Below are 20563 nucleotides of genomic sequence, written 5' to 3' on the forward strand. Positions count from 1 at the left end.
TACGCTTACGTATACTTGATATATTGAGCTTACATTATTGTTCGCAGAAAAAGATATCAGGTTCTATATGCAATATTAATATTCCGGCGTTTTGAAACATGACTAATATTTGGTCAAAGTATAGAAAAAATGTGAAATTTCAAAAGTTTGAAATTACACAAGTGTGAGTTTTTTATTAAAGACCTTTTGCGCACTAATTTAGTGTTAGGGATCGTTTGGTTGGAAACAAGTATCCCAGGATAACTTATCATGGGATTAGTTATCCCGGAATTAGTTATTCTACCCTCCTATAAGGATAAAATAACACTGCAATCCCAGGATAACTAATCCCGGAATTGAATTAGTTATACCACCATTTTATCCAAACCAAACGTGACATAAATTCATCTCAAATATAATTCCGAAATTATTTATCCTTATCCCTTGTACCAAACGAGTGCTTATAGTTTAGTCCTATTGCGCACTAAATTAGTGCACAAAGAGTACTTTGGTAACTTTTTTTATGCGTTATTTTGATACCCAAACCCACTTTTGGGGTCATTTAGGACTATATAAAGGGGCTTATGACTCTAGGCAACTATAATAAACTACAAAACAAATGAGACAATAAAAAAAAAAGGCTTAACGCATATGCGGCCCCCTTAAATTTGTTCATTTTTTCTATTTTGGCACTTTAACTAAATGTTATTCCTATTGGACCCCTGAACTCGTCCTCAAGTGTGTCTATCAAACTCCTTAAATTTGATTTTTATTAGAAGCATAAACTAAATTTGAAAAATGAAGGTGGAGTAATATTTTAGACATGTGATAAGTTATTCTTTAGGTCATGAATGTGTTGATTCTGGTCTTCCACTATCAGCTCAATTAATAGCTACTCTTTTTCCTCCCCCTCAATTACTGTTAATCTTAACTAAAAGATAGCATAATTAAATTAGACTATATATTAGCATGTTGCTACATTAAAGATGAAATACTATGTAAGTCGGATTGTGTTTGATAGACATACTTGAAGACGAGTTTAGGGATTCAATAGAAACAATACTCAGTTGAGGTGTCAAAATGGAAAAAAAAAAAAACACATATGCATTAAGCAATTAATTAAAAAAAAACTACAAAACCAAATTACCTTTGACGTCCGATAAATCGACATGATACAGCCGTGTTTGGAGACGATCATTAAACTCCCTTGCAGACAAGGTCTATTACCCTTTCCAGCCAAACAAAACATAAGCTTCTAACTTGCTTTAGCCAATTGAAAAACCCTAATAACCGCCATTGAGGCGCGCGAGGAAAGAAGTAATGGCGTCGTCTGAGAAGCGATGCCTATACGAAGTCCTCGGCGTGAACCGTGACGTCACCGCTGACGAAATCCGGTCAGCTTACCGCAAGCTCGCCTTACAACGCCACCCAGACAAGCTTGTCCGATCCGGCGTGCCTGAATCCGAAGCAACAGCTTCGTTTCAAGAGCTTGTTAACGCTTACGAAGTTCTATCCGACGCGCGGGAACGCGCGTGGTACGACTCGCATCGGTCTCAGATACTATTCTCCAATTCCGGTCCTGCGAATTCGGGTTCTAATTCGGGTCCTGTACCTGACTTGTTTTCGTTCTTTTCGAATTCGGTGTATAATGGATATTCGGATAAAGGGAAGGGATTTTATAAGGTGTATGGTGATTTGTTTGACAAGATATATCAAACTGATTTGAATTTCGCGAGGAAGTTGGGGACAGATTTGCCTAAAGAAGCTCCTCTTATGGGAAATTTGGACAGTCCTTATGCTCAGGTATGTAATCCACCACCACCACCCTTTTTTTTTTTGGAAATTATGCTCTATGTCTAATGGGAGAAAATATTTACGCCATGTAGCCCGGTTTAAACACCTTTATACACTTTTATACAAGGTGGATATATTATGTATAATGCTTTCCGCAGGTAAAATGTTGTATAACATTGTATATTGGGCTACATGGCATAATACTTTATGTTGGGCTGTATATTTTTGAAAATTTCCCCATTTTTGTGCATTATATGTTTCTTGAGCATGTTCAGAAATTTTGAATATCTATAATGGACAACTACGTTATATTCCCTTCCCTATGGATGATCTTTGCTATTTTATCTCACTGTTATTGGTTTTTGCTGTATTTTTAGTTTCACATGCAAATTTTTCTTAAGGGTTAGAAATAAAATTTCTTCAGAATGGAAAAGACAACTTCTTGATTCCATCAGTAATAGAACAAAGTAGCCCGGGTTGAAATTTGATTCCCTGGTTGCTCTTTTCTAGGGCTTTCTGTTTGTAAAATGCGGTGCATATTGCTGTATTAGTAGTAACCTTTTAGTACATTATGATGCAGGCGACAGCGTTCTATAGCTATTGGTCAGGATTTGTTACAGTGATGGACTTTTGTTGGGTAGATCAGTATGACGTGATGGCGGGACCCAATAGAAAGTCAAGGAGGATAATGGAGGATGAGAACAAGAAGCTGAGGAAAAAGGCAAAAAGGGAATATAATGAGACTGTTAGAGGATTGGCGGAGTTTGTGAAAAAGAGAGATAAGAGAGTGATTGACATGCAGTTGAAGAAGAATGAGGAAATGGAGAAGAAAAAGGAAGAGGAACGCAAGAGAAAGAAGGAGCTAGAGAGACAGAAGGCTGAGAGAGCAAAGAAATATGTAGAGCCTGAGTGGACGAAAGTAGAGGAGTTAGAAGATGAAGAATTTGAGGAGGATTCGGATGAGGACGAGAAAAAGAAGGCAGATGTGAATGAATTGTACTGTGTGGCGTGTTCGAAGAAGTTCAAGAGTGAGAAACAGTGGAAAAATCACGAGCAGTCCAAGAAGCATAAGGAGAAGGTGGCAGCTTTGAGAGAAGCTTTTGATGACGAAGATGATGAATATGAAGGGTTGGTGGACGATGGGGCAAGTGAGGAGCAAAACGTAGCTGATGCTGATAGAACAACTGATTTATCTGCAGATGATGGGGTGGATGAGTTGGCAGAGCATTTAGAAGGTAGTACACGAATTCAAGAAGATGAGCGTGAGGATGATGAGGTTCAGAGCAGCGAGGAAGATGAGACCACTAATTATCAGAGTGGCAGTAATTTAAAGGGAGTGGCTGATGAACTTGTATTAGATGATGATGAAGCTAGTGTACTTGAATCTATGATATCTGGCCGCAAAAGTAGGAAGAATGCAGGTCCAGGTGGCAGTCATCAAACTTCAGCAAAGAATGTTCAGGGTGAAACCGGTAATGATGAAATGGACTTCATGGAATATAATAACCTTAGAAGTACTAGGAGAAATAGGGGTGGCCGGAGACAAAGAAACAGGAGACCACAAGAAGAAGAAGAAGAAGAAGAAGCAGCAGGAGGAGGAGGAGATGTAAATAGTGGCCGGAGACAAAGAAACAGGAGACCACAAGAAGAAGAAGAAGAAGAAGCAGGAGGAGGAGCAGGAGATGTAAGATTTCGTGTTGCTGAAGTTGGTACTGACTCCGAGGTAAAAAGTGCATGTAATGATAGCTCAGCTTGCCAGGAGCCTTCATCCCAGCCTTCAGCAGAAACTGCTAATGATCACAAAGGAGATGACGTCTCGGGAAATAGTGAAAAAGTTACAAGTCATGGTACAGACAAGAAAACTACCGCAAAGAAGGAAAAAAATAACAAATCAAAAGATGCAACCAAAGGAAGGAAACAGAAGGTACTCAAAATTCGTCTGTTCGAAGATAATCTTGTCTTGTTTGATGTCAATCTCTTTGTGATTCTCTTTTTCCTCTCCCCCCTCTTCAACAATCTTTGAGAATTTACTACTTCATTTCTGCAGTTATGTACTCTTCCAATTTCAAGTGAATCTTTTAAAAGGACAAAGAAACTTATATTAGGTGTCTTCTGATGTGTTTGTGAATGTAACCAACCAAGCTTTTGTTATGTTTTGTAACATTGTTTCATTTGAATTCAGGCAAAATCGAAATCTTCTAGCAACTTGTGCGATACATGTGGGGAGGAATTCGATTCAAGGTCTGTGATGCAGGCTTAGTCATGAATCTTTATGTTGATTAATGAGGTTATATTTCCTCTTCTTTTCCATATCTAATTATCTGCTTCTCCCATCACAGGAATCAGTTACATAAGCATCTAGGATCGACGGGGCATGCTAAACTAAAATCTCGCTGATATTATTGAATCCTCATTGATTGCAATTCAAGATGATTGCTGGATGTTGGGGCGGATTATTTGTTCTTTTCTTATTCTTTATGATTTATAGATATGGTCTACGATTTAGCATCATCATTTATACCATATTCAATTCAAATGAGTGAAAAAAAAAAAATCAAAGAATGTTATATCTTGACAAAGATGACTACATGAGGTACTTTGCTGATTACAGACCATTTCTACGTTTATGTATGCTAAAGGTGGCAAATGCGGTGTGACCAAATACTGAAGCACTCTAATTTACTGAAATATGGGGGCTCACACAGCGAACACTTTCCTGATGGGTCTAAATGCTTGTGCTGAACCCACTTTTCTCTCCACTGCAATGGAAGAAGGAAACAAGCAGCCAGTGGTAGCTAGTAACTGCTTACAGTAACATTGATATAAGGCTTTCTCCAGAGGTTAAGCTAAAATAAACTAGAGATTATTCCCTCCATTTCATTTCACTTGGCCCTTATATTAAAAATGAATTTTTCTTTTTTACTTATCCATTTTTGCAAATCAAGAACAACTTATTATTTTCTTTCAATGCTACCCTTATCATTAAATAGCTATAGAGTACTATTATTCAAATGTATATTTTCGGAGCATAATTAATAAGGTTAATTTAGTAAAATAAATTCTAATAAATACTCCCTCCGGTCTAAAATAATTAAGGTTTTAAGCTTGGACACATGGATTAAGAAATTCACCAACTTCTAAAAATCAAGAAAGGTTTTGACTAAGATACCCTCGATTATGATTTTTTTTCTATTTTAGGTTGACATAATTATTATAGGGATAATTATGGAGATACGGGAAATATGTCAAGGGCAAATTTGGAAAAGAGTACTAAATACTTTCCTGATTTTGTAAAATATCAATTATTTTGAAACAACTTTTAGAGGATAAAACCACAATTGTTTTGGACCTAAGGGACTACTTTCTAAGGGGAGTGCCAAGTAAAAATAAAATGAAGGGAGTATGACATTGGAGAAATTTTTTTGAGGCTGCAGTGGCTCAGCCTCCTTATGACTTGAACGAGGGCCAAATTCCGACATTTGATGACTCGAAAAATGAATATCAGTGCAACTGCATCATAATTGAATACCACTTGCACTTGCAAAGTTCTATATAACAGAACATCACACACACATTCACATGTATCGCATCTGCTTCCGACCGGCAAATTTTCAACGGACATGACCAGAATAATCATTTATAAGTTTGTGGACAAACTACATTTCACTGCTAGGCCAAAACACTGTAACAAGAGCAGTGTCATAGAGGGGCGCTGAGAACAATTTACATAGGCAAAAATCTATGTCGATCTTATAAGTTATATACACCCTGCCAAAAACATGGGAAGAAGTTGCTTCCTCAAAATATAATGGTACAAATAACATTTCTGGAGCATATGTTCCGAGGCATAGTAGTCACATAATTACCTAGCCTCTACCCCATACTGCACTCGGAATTCGCAACTGTATAAACAAACAAGCAGGAAACCTCAGTCACAATGGTCTGTTAGCTGCTTCTTGAATGTAAGCGGTGGCTTCTTCTTCCGAAAGCTGCTTTCCTTCTACCAACCCTCTAATTAGAGTATTGGCATATTCTTTACATGGTTTGCACATACTTACTTTACCTGATTTGAAGTTCTCAACATCTGAGAGTCGGCATCTGATAGAGAAGAAGAAACGTGCTGGATGAGATTTAGTTGGACAATAAAATACATATACGAAGGAGCATACAGAATAAAAGGCAACAAGCTTACGTCATTGTCAAAATGGGAATACCATTCTCCTTCCCCAGGTAAAGCACATTATGGTACCAGCCATTCTACATGAAAGTCAAGCAAAATTATACCATGAGAAAACCCATCTAGCTCAGAGTTATGTCAAGCAAAGACCAGACATCTAGGGCAGGGGATAAGAATTAACACTACTGAAAGGGAAACAACTGTTTCTCAAATGAAAAAAAAAAAAAGAAGTCTCCAAGATAGGATATTTCCTTGATAAGTTGACAACACAGGCTAGAGTTGGAAAACAGTGCCCTGCTTTTCATCAGAATGTAGTAGTTTCACTAGGATCTCCTTGAAATTAAGCAGAGCCTTGCATAAGACTACATTTTGTTGAAATTTCAGCTAAGATACAATTAGTAAGTGGGTAAATGAGTGCCCAAAAGATCAGTTAATATTCATCAATTACACATAAGTCACACGTGGATACCCAAATAGCTGGTCACTCCAGAAGTCGAGTGAAAAGCTATAAAGATGAAGAAAAGGAATTGTATGCCAAAGCACAATATAAGCTAATCCAATGAGGCCATATTTCATATTTGATTGCTTGGATTTATCCTGTTATCAAGCTTTGATGTGTTTGATGCACGAAAGGCAAACCATAATGTAGCCCCAAGATTTTTACATTCTTTTTTAAGGCAATACTCCTCATCTTTTACTATCAATCAATCAACTACCTCTTTATCCTAAATCAGTTGGGGTTAACAGTAGTCAGTTATATCCATTATGCTCTAGCGGTCCATTTCATTTCAATAGCAAATAAGTTGTTCCGCAAATTCAGGGTTCACTAAATCTCGCCATTATCCCTACATGGTTAACTTGTAATACAGGTGTAACGCATGCCCAGGAGAGAACATCCGCACGAATTGATTACTAAGAGGATTAATCAATACTTTAACTATTTTTAGCTGGCTGTCAACCTACCACAATCTTCCTCTTTTATACTTCTTATTCTTCACTGTTAAGGCTAGAATTTTCCATCTATCACATTGTAGTAGTATTGTTCTATCCCAATACCTTACTGTATTAGCAAATACACCCTGGAATGTTTATTGGTGAACTGCTCCCTCTCCCAATTAATGTGGCACACTTTCCTTTTCAGTTTGTCCCAACAAGAATGTCACCTTTCTATATTTTGAAAAGATTTAACTTTATGAGATGATTTACAGCCGCACACATATCTAAAACATGTTTTGGACCACAAATTTCAAAAGCCTTCCTTTCTTTCTTAAACTCGGTGACAAGTCAAATGGTGCCACATAAATTGGGACGGAGGGAGTAATTAGAAGCAAAAATATGGTTATATTTTATGCTCTTTTTTTTTATTATTTTTATTTTTTTATGAAGATGGTTATATTTTATGCCCATTCGGATCTTATAGTTTTTGAACCATTATAGTCTAGCTATCTGAGATATTAATATGGAAGTGTAGAGAATAACACTCATGAGAAAATACAGAGCTTAAAATATCACCTTGACAGCCTCCACTGAAATACATTTTCTGTTTTCAATAGATTGTAAGCCATTCATGTCAAACAAAGGGGAATTCATGTCAAAGCTCGAAACATTCTCTTGAAGTAAAACATCATTAAATTGCTCAAGCCTGTAAAAGAGAAAAAAGAATATTAAGCTATAATTCCAAATCAGCAAGAGTCGACAAAGGTCTTCACTCAAAAATGCCAGCAAAATGGAAAACTCCTAATAAGGAGAATCATTTCAGACAGAGGAAAGAATGACATACGTTATCCTATATAGGCACAAGTAAGATTTTTCATCACTGTTGCTTTCAGGGTGAAGAAAAGCAACCCCACCCGGACCCCATGTAGCTGTACGCTCACGAGCAAAGAATAGACGATGAGGAAAAGTTTTCCATGTGACCTCCTTTGGCTTGCTTTTATCCAATGAACCAATACATGGCTTTCGCATGCCTTCCACCTGGAAGTTATTTTGTTGTCATGAAATGCATAAAAAGAACAGAGTCACACTGAATACTCTTTAGACTTTCACCCGCATCGATCTCAGCTTAACATTAGGCTAGTTTTTTTTATAAGAAGCCTGACTAATTGAGAATCATTAAAGTTTTGTGGAATTATTATGACCAACTATGTAAGACCATTTCAAGTTGGCAACATGCATGGCAAACATTCTACATTATTAATCCTAGTGAGAAATGTTTTCAATCATTCAGTTCTAATTGGACTAGGTTACTGTTCGTATTTCTTTTAGCTGAATACATACGTAGCCCCTTTAACTTGTAAAAAATACCAACTTGAAATGGTCCCTGTTGATAAAATTGTCCATTACAATTGTTTGAAGGAGAAGTTCCTAAGGGGAAACTGAACAGCAAAACTGATTGTGGAACTACAGGAAAATATGAGAACTAGGCATGCCATTTTTTTTTTTTTCTGAATGAGGAAGAGGGAGAAAGAGATGAGTTGGGGATTATCTCTGGGAAGAAGAATAACAAATTTTTAATTAAGTGTTACTTAGGATTAAAAGCTACAAGTCTTTCTTTAATCGGCTTCTTTGCAACGTCACCTGCGTGTGAGCTGCACACTCGTTCTTTCTTGATTGTCTTCCCGTGAAGGGGTTAGTAGGTACATTTTGCATAGACATTTAGTGGCCGATAGGTCATGGCCTCAGTTGAGGTGTCTGAATGAAAGATCAGGACCAGTTTAGGGGGTTGTCTATGAATTCAACTTTTATATTTGGTAAATTGTTCAGAAATTTCTCAACAATTAGAAAAGTTTTTGCATTTTTGCTTACTACTGTAGAACACAAGTATTCAGTTTTTGCATGACACAAGTTTTAAGATCATTCTGAAATTTAAGAAGGAAGATGAGGTTGTAGAGGTTCAAGAAGAATAAAGGCAAAAATTTAGTGAGGAAGTGATCAAAAGTAGCCGTTTAATTTTGTGTCACAACTCACTACTCCATGACGCAGAACGTTTATAATGAAGATGTGCAGTTCAAAGAAAGCATGATAGCTATACCTGTCCTCCTGCAATATAGCAAAGGAACCTTGATAGATTCATATTTGACCCAAATGTGGCATACCATATGTCAATCTTTGAAAGCTCTGCCCTCCAGGTGTGAGAAATAGTGCTAGCTTGACCTGCGTAAAATCAAAGATCATTAAAATCCATCTTCAGAGATAAAAGAGCAACTTTTTGCAAGGTAAAATAATATTATACTTGCTATGCCTGTACCATCATTAACTTTCAGGTCTGAAAATGGTTGTATTATATTCTCAATATCCTTATTCAGATCTTGCAATACCCTCTGAGGAGTGGTATCATACTCATCTTCAGATTCAGAGCTAATGACCTGAAGTAAAAGTAACAAAATCTACTACAATTAATGCAGAAACAAGTTTACAGCATCTATTAGAAGAACCTGAAATGAAATTAAAGTAAAAGGAGCAACAAGAATTTTTCCTACATAAGTTTCCCCGAGGAACACATTCTAAATGAAAAACTCATTTATTTTGGGAAACAAAGTAAAGATTAATAATCCATCCGAAATGTCAATATCCAACTGATACTTGCACTGTTGCACACAATGCATCCATTAGTTAGTATGTGTGTTCTCATACCTTAAGTCCTGCACAAGGCCTTGCCAGCACTAATTCTAGGAAATGAACTCCTAATTAGTTAGTTCACTTCAACCAGTGAACTTAGGAATCATGACACCAAAACGATACCACTGCAGGGTTGGCTCAAGGGGGAGGCTAGTAAAGTCTCTGCTTTAGGCCCTCAAAAATTTGAGGCCCCAATTTTGTTTAATAATAAATAGTTAATTTTATGATTTTATTTTCGCTTAGACAATATTGAAGTTTGCAAGAAAAAAGTAAAAAGGTAAAAAATCTTTAGAAGAAAAAAAAAAAAAGAAAAACTGTCTACCTTTATAGTAAAATATTTTAGAATTTTGAATTAAACTACTCACATTTTTCATATCAGTAAATAAAAATTTGTACAACATCCAATAGATTTTATTGCAAATACATGAATTACATATTTATTAGCTTGAAGTAATCCGTACTAACATAAATAATAGTAATACTATTAATATATGAAGTTGGTTTTATGTCTTTCAAGGATATTATACTATATGAAGAAAAAAAAGAACATAAGCCTCTTATTAGAATTTAGCTTAGGCCAATAATTTTATTGAGCCACCATACCAGAGACTTGCCATCGAAGACATGAAAATAAAAAAATAGAGCCCGGCAAAAGATTTTTTAACTACTATGATTGACAAAATGACATTATTGTAATCAACGACAAAGAATGCAACAATTCCAATTTATATTAGCAATTCAAGTTCCATCAATGCTAGCTCCGCTCAAAGCACTCTTATCATCATTTCATTCCAACTGATAGTTTCATCTATCTCTATCGGTAATAGAACGTCAATGGGACCAGGTGCCTCTTATGAACATTGAGGCTACCACAGACAATTCCTAATATGCTAGAATTTTCTAACCCCAACACCATATGACTCCATGCATCACAAACTTTTGGCCGTCTCTTCTATTTCTTGTTTTTCATTGTAACTATATATATATTTTTTTTTATCTAAACAACGATTTTCTTATTTTATAATAATAACAAATAAAAACTCAAAAGTAAATATTTCAATTCTCTCGCAGTCTTTTCCGTATTTCTAATATAGGCCGCAACGATTAGCGCTGGAGAAATTATTCTTATTAATCATACTAAAATAACAAGAATAAGAAATATGACCTGAATGTAAGGAGTTCTCATGCTAGTTACTTTCTCCGGTAATCTCTCTGCAAGTGTTTGCCAGAAAGAACTCAACTCTTCACGTACCTGAACACATTTATGGTGTACAATGAAAAACTAAGCACAAGCCTTAAACCGTGAGGCCAAACTATAAATCTTAACGTGTAGGCAATTTGGCGCACTGAAACAAAAATCAATCAGGAAGATGCTTTCTAGCTATGAATTAGATAAACAGATACTAAAAGGGGAGGGAAAAATAGGTCCATGGGCTATGGCAGAAACATCCTTACAGCATGTATCACTCGCCATGTGGATTCAAATGGATATGCCTCAGAAGACCCAACGATCGGTTTTTGCTGTAATAGCACTTCAATACAAGCTTGGACAGAATTTGCTATAGACTCCAGATTATATCCACCTTCAAGTGCCATTACAATCTTGCCTCCGGCAAACTCCAACAACTAAAATATGCAAATAAAAAAGGTAACTAAAGTTTCTAAGTATGTACTCTTAACAGAAACAAATCATAATAAAGGAAAAAGAAAGAGCATAATTCACATGCAATTGGATAAATTGCAGGAGGAAAGAACAGAAGAAAAGCAAAGACTATGGAACAACAAATTCACAACTACTAAAAACAGTTTAAAGCTCACCTTGTGCAACATTACCGAATACCCGTATGGACTAACACGACATCCACCAAGAGGATCACCAATAGCTATTCACATCAAAACATCAGAACTGTTAACAGATTCCTGAATCAGACTAGTCTGCAAAAAGACTATTATTGCTAATTTGAATAGAAATCAACAAATACGCGTGAGCAAAGAGTTAAAACAGTAATTTAAATTGTTTGTTAGGGAATTTTACTATGTCTCATGTTGCCAAAGCTACTCCATTTTAGCTATGATCGGTATCCAATTAAAAATGGTCTGGACAAGAAAGCTACTGAAGATTCAAGAACCAACACGTGTATAGGAAGTCAATCTCCAAAACATATCTTAACAGATGTACAAGATAGGTTTCTAAATCAAAATTGTTAGGCCTAGTCAATTAAAGACAGAGCAGATCCTTTTTTCATAAATTTTAGTATCTATGCCCCAATCCTTTTAGATTTACTATCCTACTTCTATTATAAGAAATGAGATTTTAACCCACTTTAAACGAGTCCTTAAGAAAGACCTTAAAAAGGAGTTTTCTAGAGGTAATTTTTTCCGATCATATTCTACAGTATTACTGGTCTTAGTCTTAGGAATCCCATTCCTAACGAGCTAGAAGTTAAACGAGCGCTATTAGTTTTTCATGACAGTAGGATTCAGAAGTTGTTCCCTTCTGCCAGACTTATACAAATGAAAAGGGTTAAATATTTAAATAAAAATGAAAAGGGTTTGTCTGAAAATACAAATAGGAGTAATCATGCAATTTTTTCCAAGTAAGCACATGTTCCAAGATCCTAGTGTTGTTCAATACTAGATAGATATTTGGAAGGCATGTTGTATGAAAAACAACCATCTTTTCCATTTACAAGGACATGGCATCAACCAGCATGAAACTAAAAAGATCAGGTACAAGGAAAATGATTTTTTAGGAGTAAAATAAAAAGTTCAAGCAAACACTATACCACGCAGACATCAATAAGAATCAACACATTGGTACCAAGAAATAGCAATACCATAAGCTGCTGAAAAGGCCTTAAAACGAAAATTGAAGCTGAGGGAAACACACGGAATAACACCAAGCTCCAGCTAACCTGCATCAAATCCTGCAGAGATCAGGATGATGTCGGGATCAAATTCTTTGGCAACAGGAATCAAGATATGATCCCACACCGCAAGGTAGTCTGCATCACCACATCCGCCATTCTCCCAAGGAACGTTTATATTATATCCTGCTCCTGGCCCTTCACCAGTCATGACATGTGACCCACCTTCACCACCAGGATAAAAACTTCCAAACTCATGCCTATCAACACGATAAATGATACACAAAATATCCATCATATGAGACTAAATTCAACATCTTTTTAGACAAATAATCATTTTTGTCAGCATATTTACATCCCAGAGCCTCAAGCATTAGAGAAATACCATAAAGACTATACAAGGAGTGTAGAAATGAGAGAACATAGATGGGTGAAGTTTGAGACAAAACTCTTTCCTCAATGCTCTAGATTATTTCTATCTAGAGTACCACATTTGAATGCAACGCAAACAGCAATTACGTACCTATGCACAGAAAAGAAAAGTACTCGAGGGTCCTTCCAGAACATCTTTTGAGTGCCATTTCCATGATGGACATCCCAATCAACAATCAAAATTTTCTTAATCCCCAAATCAGGCTGCAAGGAAATTAATCGGACTATATGTAAAACCTTTGAGTTGATTCACAAAACTGATCAAAGATTTGAATCCACCTAAAGTTTCATCAACTGAAACTAACTCTTACTCTTTCATCCAAGAGATAACGTGTTGCTACAGCAACATTGTTGTACAAACAAAATCCCATTGGTTCATTTTCTTCTGCATGATGTCCAGGAGGTCTGACAATAGCAAAGGCCGAGTCTAGTTCTCCTTCGGCAACTTTCTCAGCAACCTATTTTGTACACTCAAGATTAAAGCTTTAAACAATATCATGGATGCACCAATATCATGGATCAGTAAAGCAAGTTAAATAATTATCCAAAAAACAAAGCTCCACAATACAGTATCCAAAGAGCAGCTAGCAAAATATGCTTAATTGCGTAAAGTTTTTACCTCTCCTACCAAATCCTCAACTAAAAAGAAGACTACATGTATAATAGTCAACGAAATACAAAAATTTCTTACAGATCAGAAAAAGAAATACTCATTCCGTTCCAATTTGTTTGTCTGGTTTTGACTTGACACGGAGTTTAAGAAAATAAAGAAACTTGTGGTCTTAAATTAATGATATGTAGAATATACCAAAATCCCCTTTAATTGTGGTCTTAAACATGACATGTAAAAAATTGGAATTAAGGGGTTGCCAAACAAGTAAAGAGGTATTCTTTTTTCAAACAGACTAAAAAGAAAAGTAAAACAAACAAATTAAAACAGAGAAAGCAGTAAAGACGAGTAATTACCTCTATGACAGAACCAGCAGAAAGATAAGCTGATTCTGAGGAGCCTTCATTGAAATAGATGGAGCTAAACTTGGCAGCAATTCCATTTCTTCTTAAGCCAATTTTCTCTGAACTTATATTTCTAATCAAATCAATGTGATTTTTTGAATGTACCAAAGCTATATCTTTATCTTCTGCTTCCTTTCCATCCATAACAACACATCTGAAAAAAAAAAATACAATCACCCGTTAATATTTCCCATTACAGTCAAACAAAATCTAATTTTTCATTTTGAATTGCAAAATCCTAAGCTTAATCACACCTTGTATAACGAAGGGAAATCTTTTAATGATGAAAATATATATATTCTTTGTCATAAATAGCGTATTAGCCGAGGGTCTTTCGGAAACAGCGCCGGGGTTAGGTCTGCGTACACTCTACCCTCCCCAGACCCCTAACAATCCGCGCAAAAGAAAAGCTGTTATAGAATAAAACATAAAAAATCTGTTCCGAGAAAAACATGCTGTCTGTTATATGATAAAATGACAAGGAAAAAAGAAGATATAGACCTGTGAGTAATTCCAGTAGAGTGAAGTTTGTTCCATATAGCACGAATACGATCTGGTTTCTCGGGATGGAACTCATCGTTTGGATCAGAATGCTTACACATTCTTTCATCGTATATAAGCCCGATACGTCGTCGTTTCGTCGTTTCCATTGAAGAAAGTAGTTCACTTCCTCTTTGATTGATGACTGAAATTCAACTACTATAAAGTTAACAGTGATGACAATAATCTTGGTCGTTTTCAAATGATGAATAATGGGCCCCTTTTGAAATGATAAAAGCCCAGGCCCGTTTTGAAAATTGAAACGATATGGAGGGAAACTTTAACTAGATATAACAAGTCGGTCTTGTTGAGAATAATGATTCTCCCTTTGGCCATTTTTACTTATTCTGTTTTATCTTTACTATTAATTATTGAATTGAAAATTTTATTAGGGTGATATAGTAAAATTATATTGCACTTAAGAGGTGTTCTAAGCCAATACAGGACAATTAAAAATGAGCACAGGGAGTACAATGGGGGGTAAGAGCGACTCCTATTTACGGGAGAAGAAAATCTTAATGGTGCTAATTTTTAGGAAAAGAATGCAAGTTACGACACTTCTTTCCTTCCAGAGAACTTTCCTTTACTTGACCTAATAATACAACTTTTCTTTTGCGCGGATTGACCTTCATTTGGGGTGGTCTTTAATTTTTGGCCTTCAAAGTGATGTTTTTTTAAGCTTTGTCCTTCGTCTAATACCCTAAGGTTGTGGATTCGAACCCCGGCTTAGTTAAAAAAAAAAATGCAAGGCAGAATTTTGCTTCAAAACTCTGCCTTAAGCCTTACGAATCCAAACTCTACCTTGCGATTTTTTTTTAAAATTTTGATTGAGCGGGGGTTCGATTCCGAAACCAAGGAATTTGTAGCGGAGGGCAAAAGTTAAAAACACTAATTTGAGGGACAAAAGTTAAAGACCACCCCCAGGACAATCCTGCAAATTGCCCATTATACAACAAATAGATAGATATCCATATGAGAATATTTAGGATCTCACTTAATCCTAACTAGTAAAACAGTCCGCGATTCGCGCGGTCGTGAGAAGAAATAGAAATTTGTTTTATTAAAGAAATACTTCAATTTATTTCGCATCTTAAACATATTAATTCTCAAAAATAAAAATATTTAAAATTATTATTAGTCATGTATTGGGAAGCTACAAATATTATTAGAAACAAAAACTCAATAAAAAGACCAGCTCCTCATACCCTTGTAAGATGAATTTTAAAAGCAGTAATAACACATGTCATTAAAATTTTAAATAGCTAATTACCAAAATATTTTAAAACAAAAAATTTTAAACATGTCATTGAATTTTAAAATAGTAAATATAAAAAAAAATCAAAATTAGAAGTTCAAAATATTATATTCGATCTTCAAATTCGAACACAATAAGATTGATGACACTATCTTGTTTTCTTATTTAATAAGCATGTAAAGAAAGAAAAGAATCAAGAAATTTTCTTAACCATCAAAGGATGTGATGCAGCGGATGGGGTTGCTTCCTCCTTAACCAGAGGTCTCGGATTTGAGCCCTAGGTATGAAAAAATCCTCGGTAGGGAGCGCTTCCCCATAAATAAGGCCCTACACGACACGAATTCGGATATAGTTGGGCTCTAATGCAGATATCGAACACCGAATAGAAAGAAAAAAGGGAAAATGACCTAATAATACCTATTTAAGACTCTATATTACAAAATATAAGGATACTTTTCCTTATTTACAAAATATACCAACAAAATTACAAAATATACCAGATTTGAGCTTAATGGGATACGCACGATTTTAGGCTTTTTTTAAGAAAGAAAATCTGATTTTAAATGTGGACTTAATTCTAGGATAGTTACCGTTCAACTTCTTCATCGTTTTAAAAATATTTCTCTCTCTCTCTGTCCCTCTATGATAGACACCATTTTCATGCCTATAGTCCATCTTCTCTCCTAGTATAAATTTTCAAACCAATATTACAAAATATTTTTTATTACTAACTTGTGTATTAATTGTATAAAAAAATTGATTTGAATCATTTTGAGATATATATGATCATTGTGTGTTTTGAAAATTTGTATAAATTATATAAATTGTAGTTTTAAAAAATGTTGAAGACCTATTACTATTGCTTTTAACGTTAGACTTGGAAGCCATTGAATACAGTGGAGGAGCCTGGAGTTATACTAAAGGATTAAAAAATATAAAGAAGTAAATAAAGGAAGAAGCAAAGGGGTGCACCGTCTATTATATATACAAAAAAAAAAATCTTGTGTATCTAGAGTAATTTTTCATCAAAGGTGGTTCGGATGAATCTTAGCCCCATACTGGCTCTGCTCGGATTTAAGACTCTTGAGTGACTTCTCTTTGAATGAAAGTACTCCCTCCCTTCCCTTTTGTTGAAAAACTTTATTTTGTGGTTAGCGGTGTGAGCTTTTTATATGGTAGTTTATAAACCAATAAACATGCGCCCAGTTATGAGTGTGATAATAAATAGTGTTGGGTCGTGTACTTTATATATGTTTGTAAAAATTTCACGGGGCAGCCTCTTTTGACACAATCATTTAACTTGTACTCGACTTTTTCAAAGTTTCCACATATATCCACCTTAAACATAAGGTATCTAAAGTTACTCGTGAAAATGCGGTGACAGGGCCCGAGCAAGTTTTTTTTAGGAATCTGGTCCCCAAGTTTTAATCATTAGGTGATAGGATTCATTTAGGATTAAGGCTAATTAAGTGGAGACAAGTTATTGGGGAGTCAAAATTAACCCCCAAGTCTAAAAAAAATACATTTTCGTCCAATGATTTAAAAAATAAAAATAATAAAATAAAAACAATTCCAAGCTTTCAAACCAGCCCTCAAGTTTTAAAATATACCCTTTTGATCCAAAGTAAGAAATAATAAAATAAACCAAAATAAAAATCTAAAAATATATTTTTTACCTTATAAAAAAAATATAAAATTATATTCCCCTGTCTCCGTTCATTACCACGTTTTTTTCCTCCTACATCTGAAATATACTCTATTGACAGCCATTATTGGAGTTGTGAGCTTCAAGCTTGAAAAATTAGTTTTCGAAAGAGTGCTTCGATTCAAGTGGCTGTTGTTGGATATTATTGGGGATCTTTTGATGAGTTTAAATCTCAAATTTTAGAGATTTTCGAGAAGATTTAAGGTGGTTTTGGATTGAATTTCAAATTTGAGCTTGAGGATAGCCATTGTTGAAGCTTGAGCTTCAAATTTGAAAAATTGATTTTATGAAGGAGTGATTTATTTCAAGTGGGTGTTATTGGGTTTTGTTGGGGATTTTTTGAGGAGTCTAATCTCAAATTTAAGGGAATTTGGAGAAAATTAAAGATGGTTTTGCATAAAATTTCAGATTTGAGCTTGAGGTAAAAGATGAACATTTCAAATTTGAACTTGAGGTCATTTCAGATTTGAACTTGAGGTTGAAGATGAACACTTCAGATTTATAACTAAACTATAGACGAGACAACGTCTATGCATAGACCACTGAACTGTTATAGCAGAATGGGGTCCTCAAAAGAGCTATGTCACCACACTTGCATACTCTGCTAATAAGCCAACCACATGTTATTAGAATCTACAACCTAAAACTTGCTTTTGTAACCAAAAAGATTTTTTTTAATAAGAAGTGAACTAATTTTAGACTATAAAACTTATATTTGTAACTAAACAATATGTTATCACCATGAAATTAGTGAAACAACACTATAATAATCTAAAATAAAGATAATTAATGAGTAATGTTAATAATGTGTTGAGGAAAAGGTTATGATGATCATAGCTATATGTAATAACTTGGAATTGGTGACATGACTATATGGGAACATCACATATTTTTTTAGCCATGTTGCAAATGGTTACTATACTAAATATGATCCATATTGAAATTGATGACATAATTACATGTGATCAATGTGAAATGTTCTTGTCTTTGTTGCAATAAGTGCAATAATTATGCGACCAACTAGTAATGTTTAGATTAATAGAGAACGACTTGTATAATTTCATCTTTTGTAACCAATTTTTTTTTTTTACTAAGAAGTGAACAAATTTTAGATTATAAAACTTATATTTGTAACTAAACAATATGTTATCACCATGAAATTAGTGAAACCACACTACAATAATCTAAAATAAGGATAATTAATGAGTAAGGTTAATAATGTGTTGAAGAAAAAGTTATAATGGCCATAGCTATATGTAACAATTTGGAATTGGTGATATAGCTATATGTGAACATTACAGATTTTTTCTAGTCATGTTGCAAATGGTTACTATACTACATATGATCTATATTGAAATTGATGACATAATTACATACAATCAATGTGAAATGTTCTTGTCTTTATTGCAATAGGTGAAATAATTATATGACCAACTTGTAATGTTTAGATTAATAGCGAACGACTTGTATTATTTCAATGATATTAGTATATGGACTTGAGTAAAGATTCTGCTAGACTATTTCAGGCGGTGTCGTCTTCTTCCTTTTGGACGAACAACTGTTGTAATTTGATCCGAAACCATGTCAAATCTTAATCAAACTGCTTCAAATTTCAAATATAAACTCCCCTCCACGTTCTGGTTCTTTTGAGATATCACTCATGTGAAATAGAGCTCGATTGCGTTAATCCAAAATTTGAAAAATCATCTTCTTCGACCTTGAGAGTTGTTATAAATCGATCCAAAATCATGTCAAATATCAACGAAATTGCTTCAAATTTCAGATATGAATTCTCCTCGATGTTCCGGTTTTTTTTGAGGTATCACTCACTCAAAACGAAGATCATTTGTGGTAACTCTAAAATTTGGGATATCCTTGCTTATTCCATCTGGCATACCAGATGACCCAAAGTCTTTATGATTCCTGCGTCAAACATGGAGGACCTCAAAAGATTTGGTAGTTTTGAGATGAGGATAAAAAAGAGCCCGAGAACTACGATAAATCTATTAAATATGCTTGCTTTCTTCTTTCGTATATCATAATTAATTAGACATATTTGATCTTCTTTGTTAATTACGTCCTACTTTTAGTTGTTGTTACGGTAATGATATACTTGAATTTTCTAAATTAGTATTTCGAGATTTTATATTACATATTTGGTCCATTGCCTATATGTTGTTTTGGTGTATTGAAAAATTATGAGCAAGGAAGAGATGATCGAGAAAATGGTGCTCTTTGTTGCTGCACCATTCCTATTTTTGGACTATGAGAGGATATAAAATATCGCTTTTTTATCTTTCTAGAAAAAAAGTAGTGATTTGTACTCTATTTCCTTATTTCAATAACGACAGATAGTGGGTTTTGCAGGGTGAGTTATGAGAGAAATAGTGGTTGAAGCTGTATTCTTAGAAGTTTTTATTAGTACAATACTTACATTTTTTTTTTTAATCTTCTACAGTTGTTTCTTACTGTTTTTTCGTTTCTTAAATAGGAGTAAATTTATAGCACTCGATTATACAACACTTTTCTGTTTAATATAAAGTGTATGATTAATAGTATTTTTTCAAAATTTCAGTTTTGAACTATTTTTAATTATTAATTAGTGAAGTATGCATATATTTGAGATTTTTATTAGTAAAGTACTTACATTTTGGAAAAAAAGAAGTTATTATCTTTAACAGTTGTTTCTTACATTTTTTCGTTTCTTAAATAGGAGTAAATTTACAGCACTACTCTATTATACACCACTTTTCTATTTAATATAAAGTGTATGATTAGTATTATTTTTTCAAAATTTCAGTTTTGAACTATTTTTAATTATTAATTAGTGAACTATGCATATATTTGAGATTTTAAATTTAAATAATTTTTGTATCTTCTTATAACATTAAGAAATGAAAAGAAAATATTTTTTTGGATAATTTTTTCCTATAACAGCCAAATAATATTTAAATGACAAATGTTGTTATAGGTATATAACAACCAATTGTTATAAAAGTCGAAAAAAGTCGGAACAACCGAAACTTTTATAGAATGGCCTAACTGTAGATGATTGATTAAGAAATACACATTACCTTTACAATATAATCCATTTATAAAAGGCAGTTCTACCTTTTCTATCTATATTATAATTAGTAAAATATTGATGTATTCTATGACCGCAGAAGCGCGGATTAATTTCT

The 20563-nt window shown here is 34.3% G+C and overlaps 2 protein-coding genes across 3 annotated transcripts; one reads left to right on the forward strand and one right to left on the reverse strand.

The window, feature by feature from the left end:
- The first annotated feature begins 1203 nt into the window (after positions 1 to 1203).
- LOC132632861 (DNAJ protein JJJ1 homolog) lies at positions 1204 to 4435 on the forward strand. The gene is made up of 4 exons (XM_060348978.1): positions 1204 to 1782; positions 2354 to 3697; positions 3956 to 4014; positions 4113 to 4435. Exons 1-4 carry the CDS (start codon positions 1300 to 1302, stop codon positions 4168 to 4170), a joined length of 1944 nt encoding a protein of 647 aa, XP_060204961.1. The 5' UTR covers positions 1204 to 1299; the 3' UTR covers positions 4171 to 4435.
- A 944-nt stretch (positions 4436 to 5379) lies between these two features.
- On the reverse strand, positions 5380 to 14581 carry LOC132632863 (histone deacetylase 5). 2 transcript variants are annotated; one of them, XM_060348979.1, is made up of 14 exons: positions 14383 to 14581; positions 13834 to 14035; positions 13179 to 13325; positions 12959 to 13071; positions 12484 to 12695; positions 11387 to 11451; positions 11024 to 11194; positions 10734 to 10820; positions 9183 to 9315; positions 8982 to 9103; positions 7731 to 7924; positions 7463 to 7592; positions 5966 to 6030; positions 5380 to 5871 (listed from the first exon to the last, which is right to left on the reverse strand). In XM_060348979.1, exons 1-14 carry the CDS (start codon positions 14529 to 14531, stop codon positions 5706 to 5708), a joined length of 1956 nt encoding a protein of 651 aa, XP_060204962.1. In that variant the 5' UTR covers positions 14532 to 14581; the 3' UTR covers positions 5380 to 5705. The 2 variants fall into 2 exon arrangements, with proteins under 2 accessions (XP_060204962.1, XP_060204963.1); XM_060348980.1 differs by having other exon boundaries at positions 9198 to 9315; positions 14383 to 14580.
- Between the last annotated feature and the right edge of the window lie 5982 nt (positions 14582 to 20563).

The sequence above is a fragment of the Lycium barbarum genome, chromosome 3, assembly GCF_019175385.1.
Source record: "Lycium barbarum isolate Lr01 chromosome 3, ASM1917538v2, whole genome shotgun sequence".
In the NCBI taxonomy this organism is placed as follows: domain Eukaryota; kingdom Viridiplantae; phylum Streptophyta; class Magnoliopsida; order Solanales; family Solanaceae; genus Lycium; species Lycium barbarum.

Bases quoted from the DNA above. Each gene is read 5' to 3' on its own strand.
- LOC132632861 (XM_060348978.1), top strand. From the start codon at position 1,300: ATGGCGTCGTCTGAGAAGCGATGCCTATACGAAGTCCTCGGCGTGAAC. The intron at 3,698-3,955 runs GTACTCAAAATT...ATTTGAATTCAG, and splicing joins CCAAAGGAAGGAAACAGAAG to GCAAAATCGAAATCTTCTAG. The intron at 4,015-4,112 runs GTCTGTGATGCA...CTCCCATCACAG, and splicing joins GGGGAGGAATTCGATTCAAG to GAATCAGTTACATAAGCATC.
- LOC132632863 (XM_060348979.1), bottom strand. From the start codon at position 14,531: ATGGAAACGACGAAACGACGACGTATCGGGCTTATATACGATGAAAGA. The intron at 13,326-13,833 runs GTAATTACTCGT...TGTACAAAATAG, and splicing joins CTGCTGGTTCTGTCATAGAG to GTTGCTGAGAAAGTTGCCGA. The intron at 9,104-9,182 runs GTATAATATTAT...GATTTTACGCAG, and splicing joins TGATGGTACAGGCATAGCAA to GTCAAGCTAGCACTATTTCT.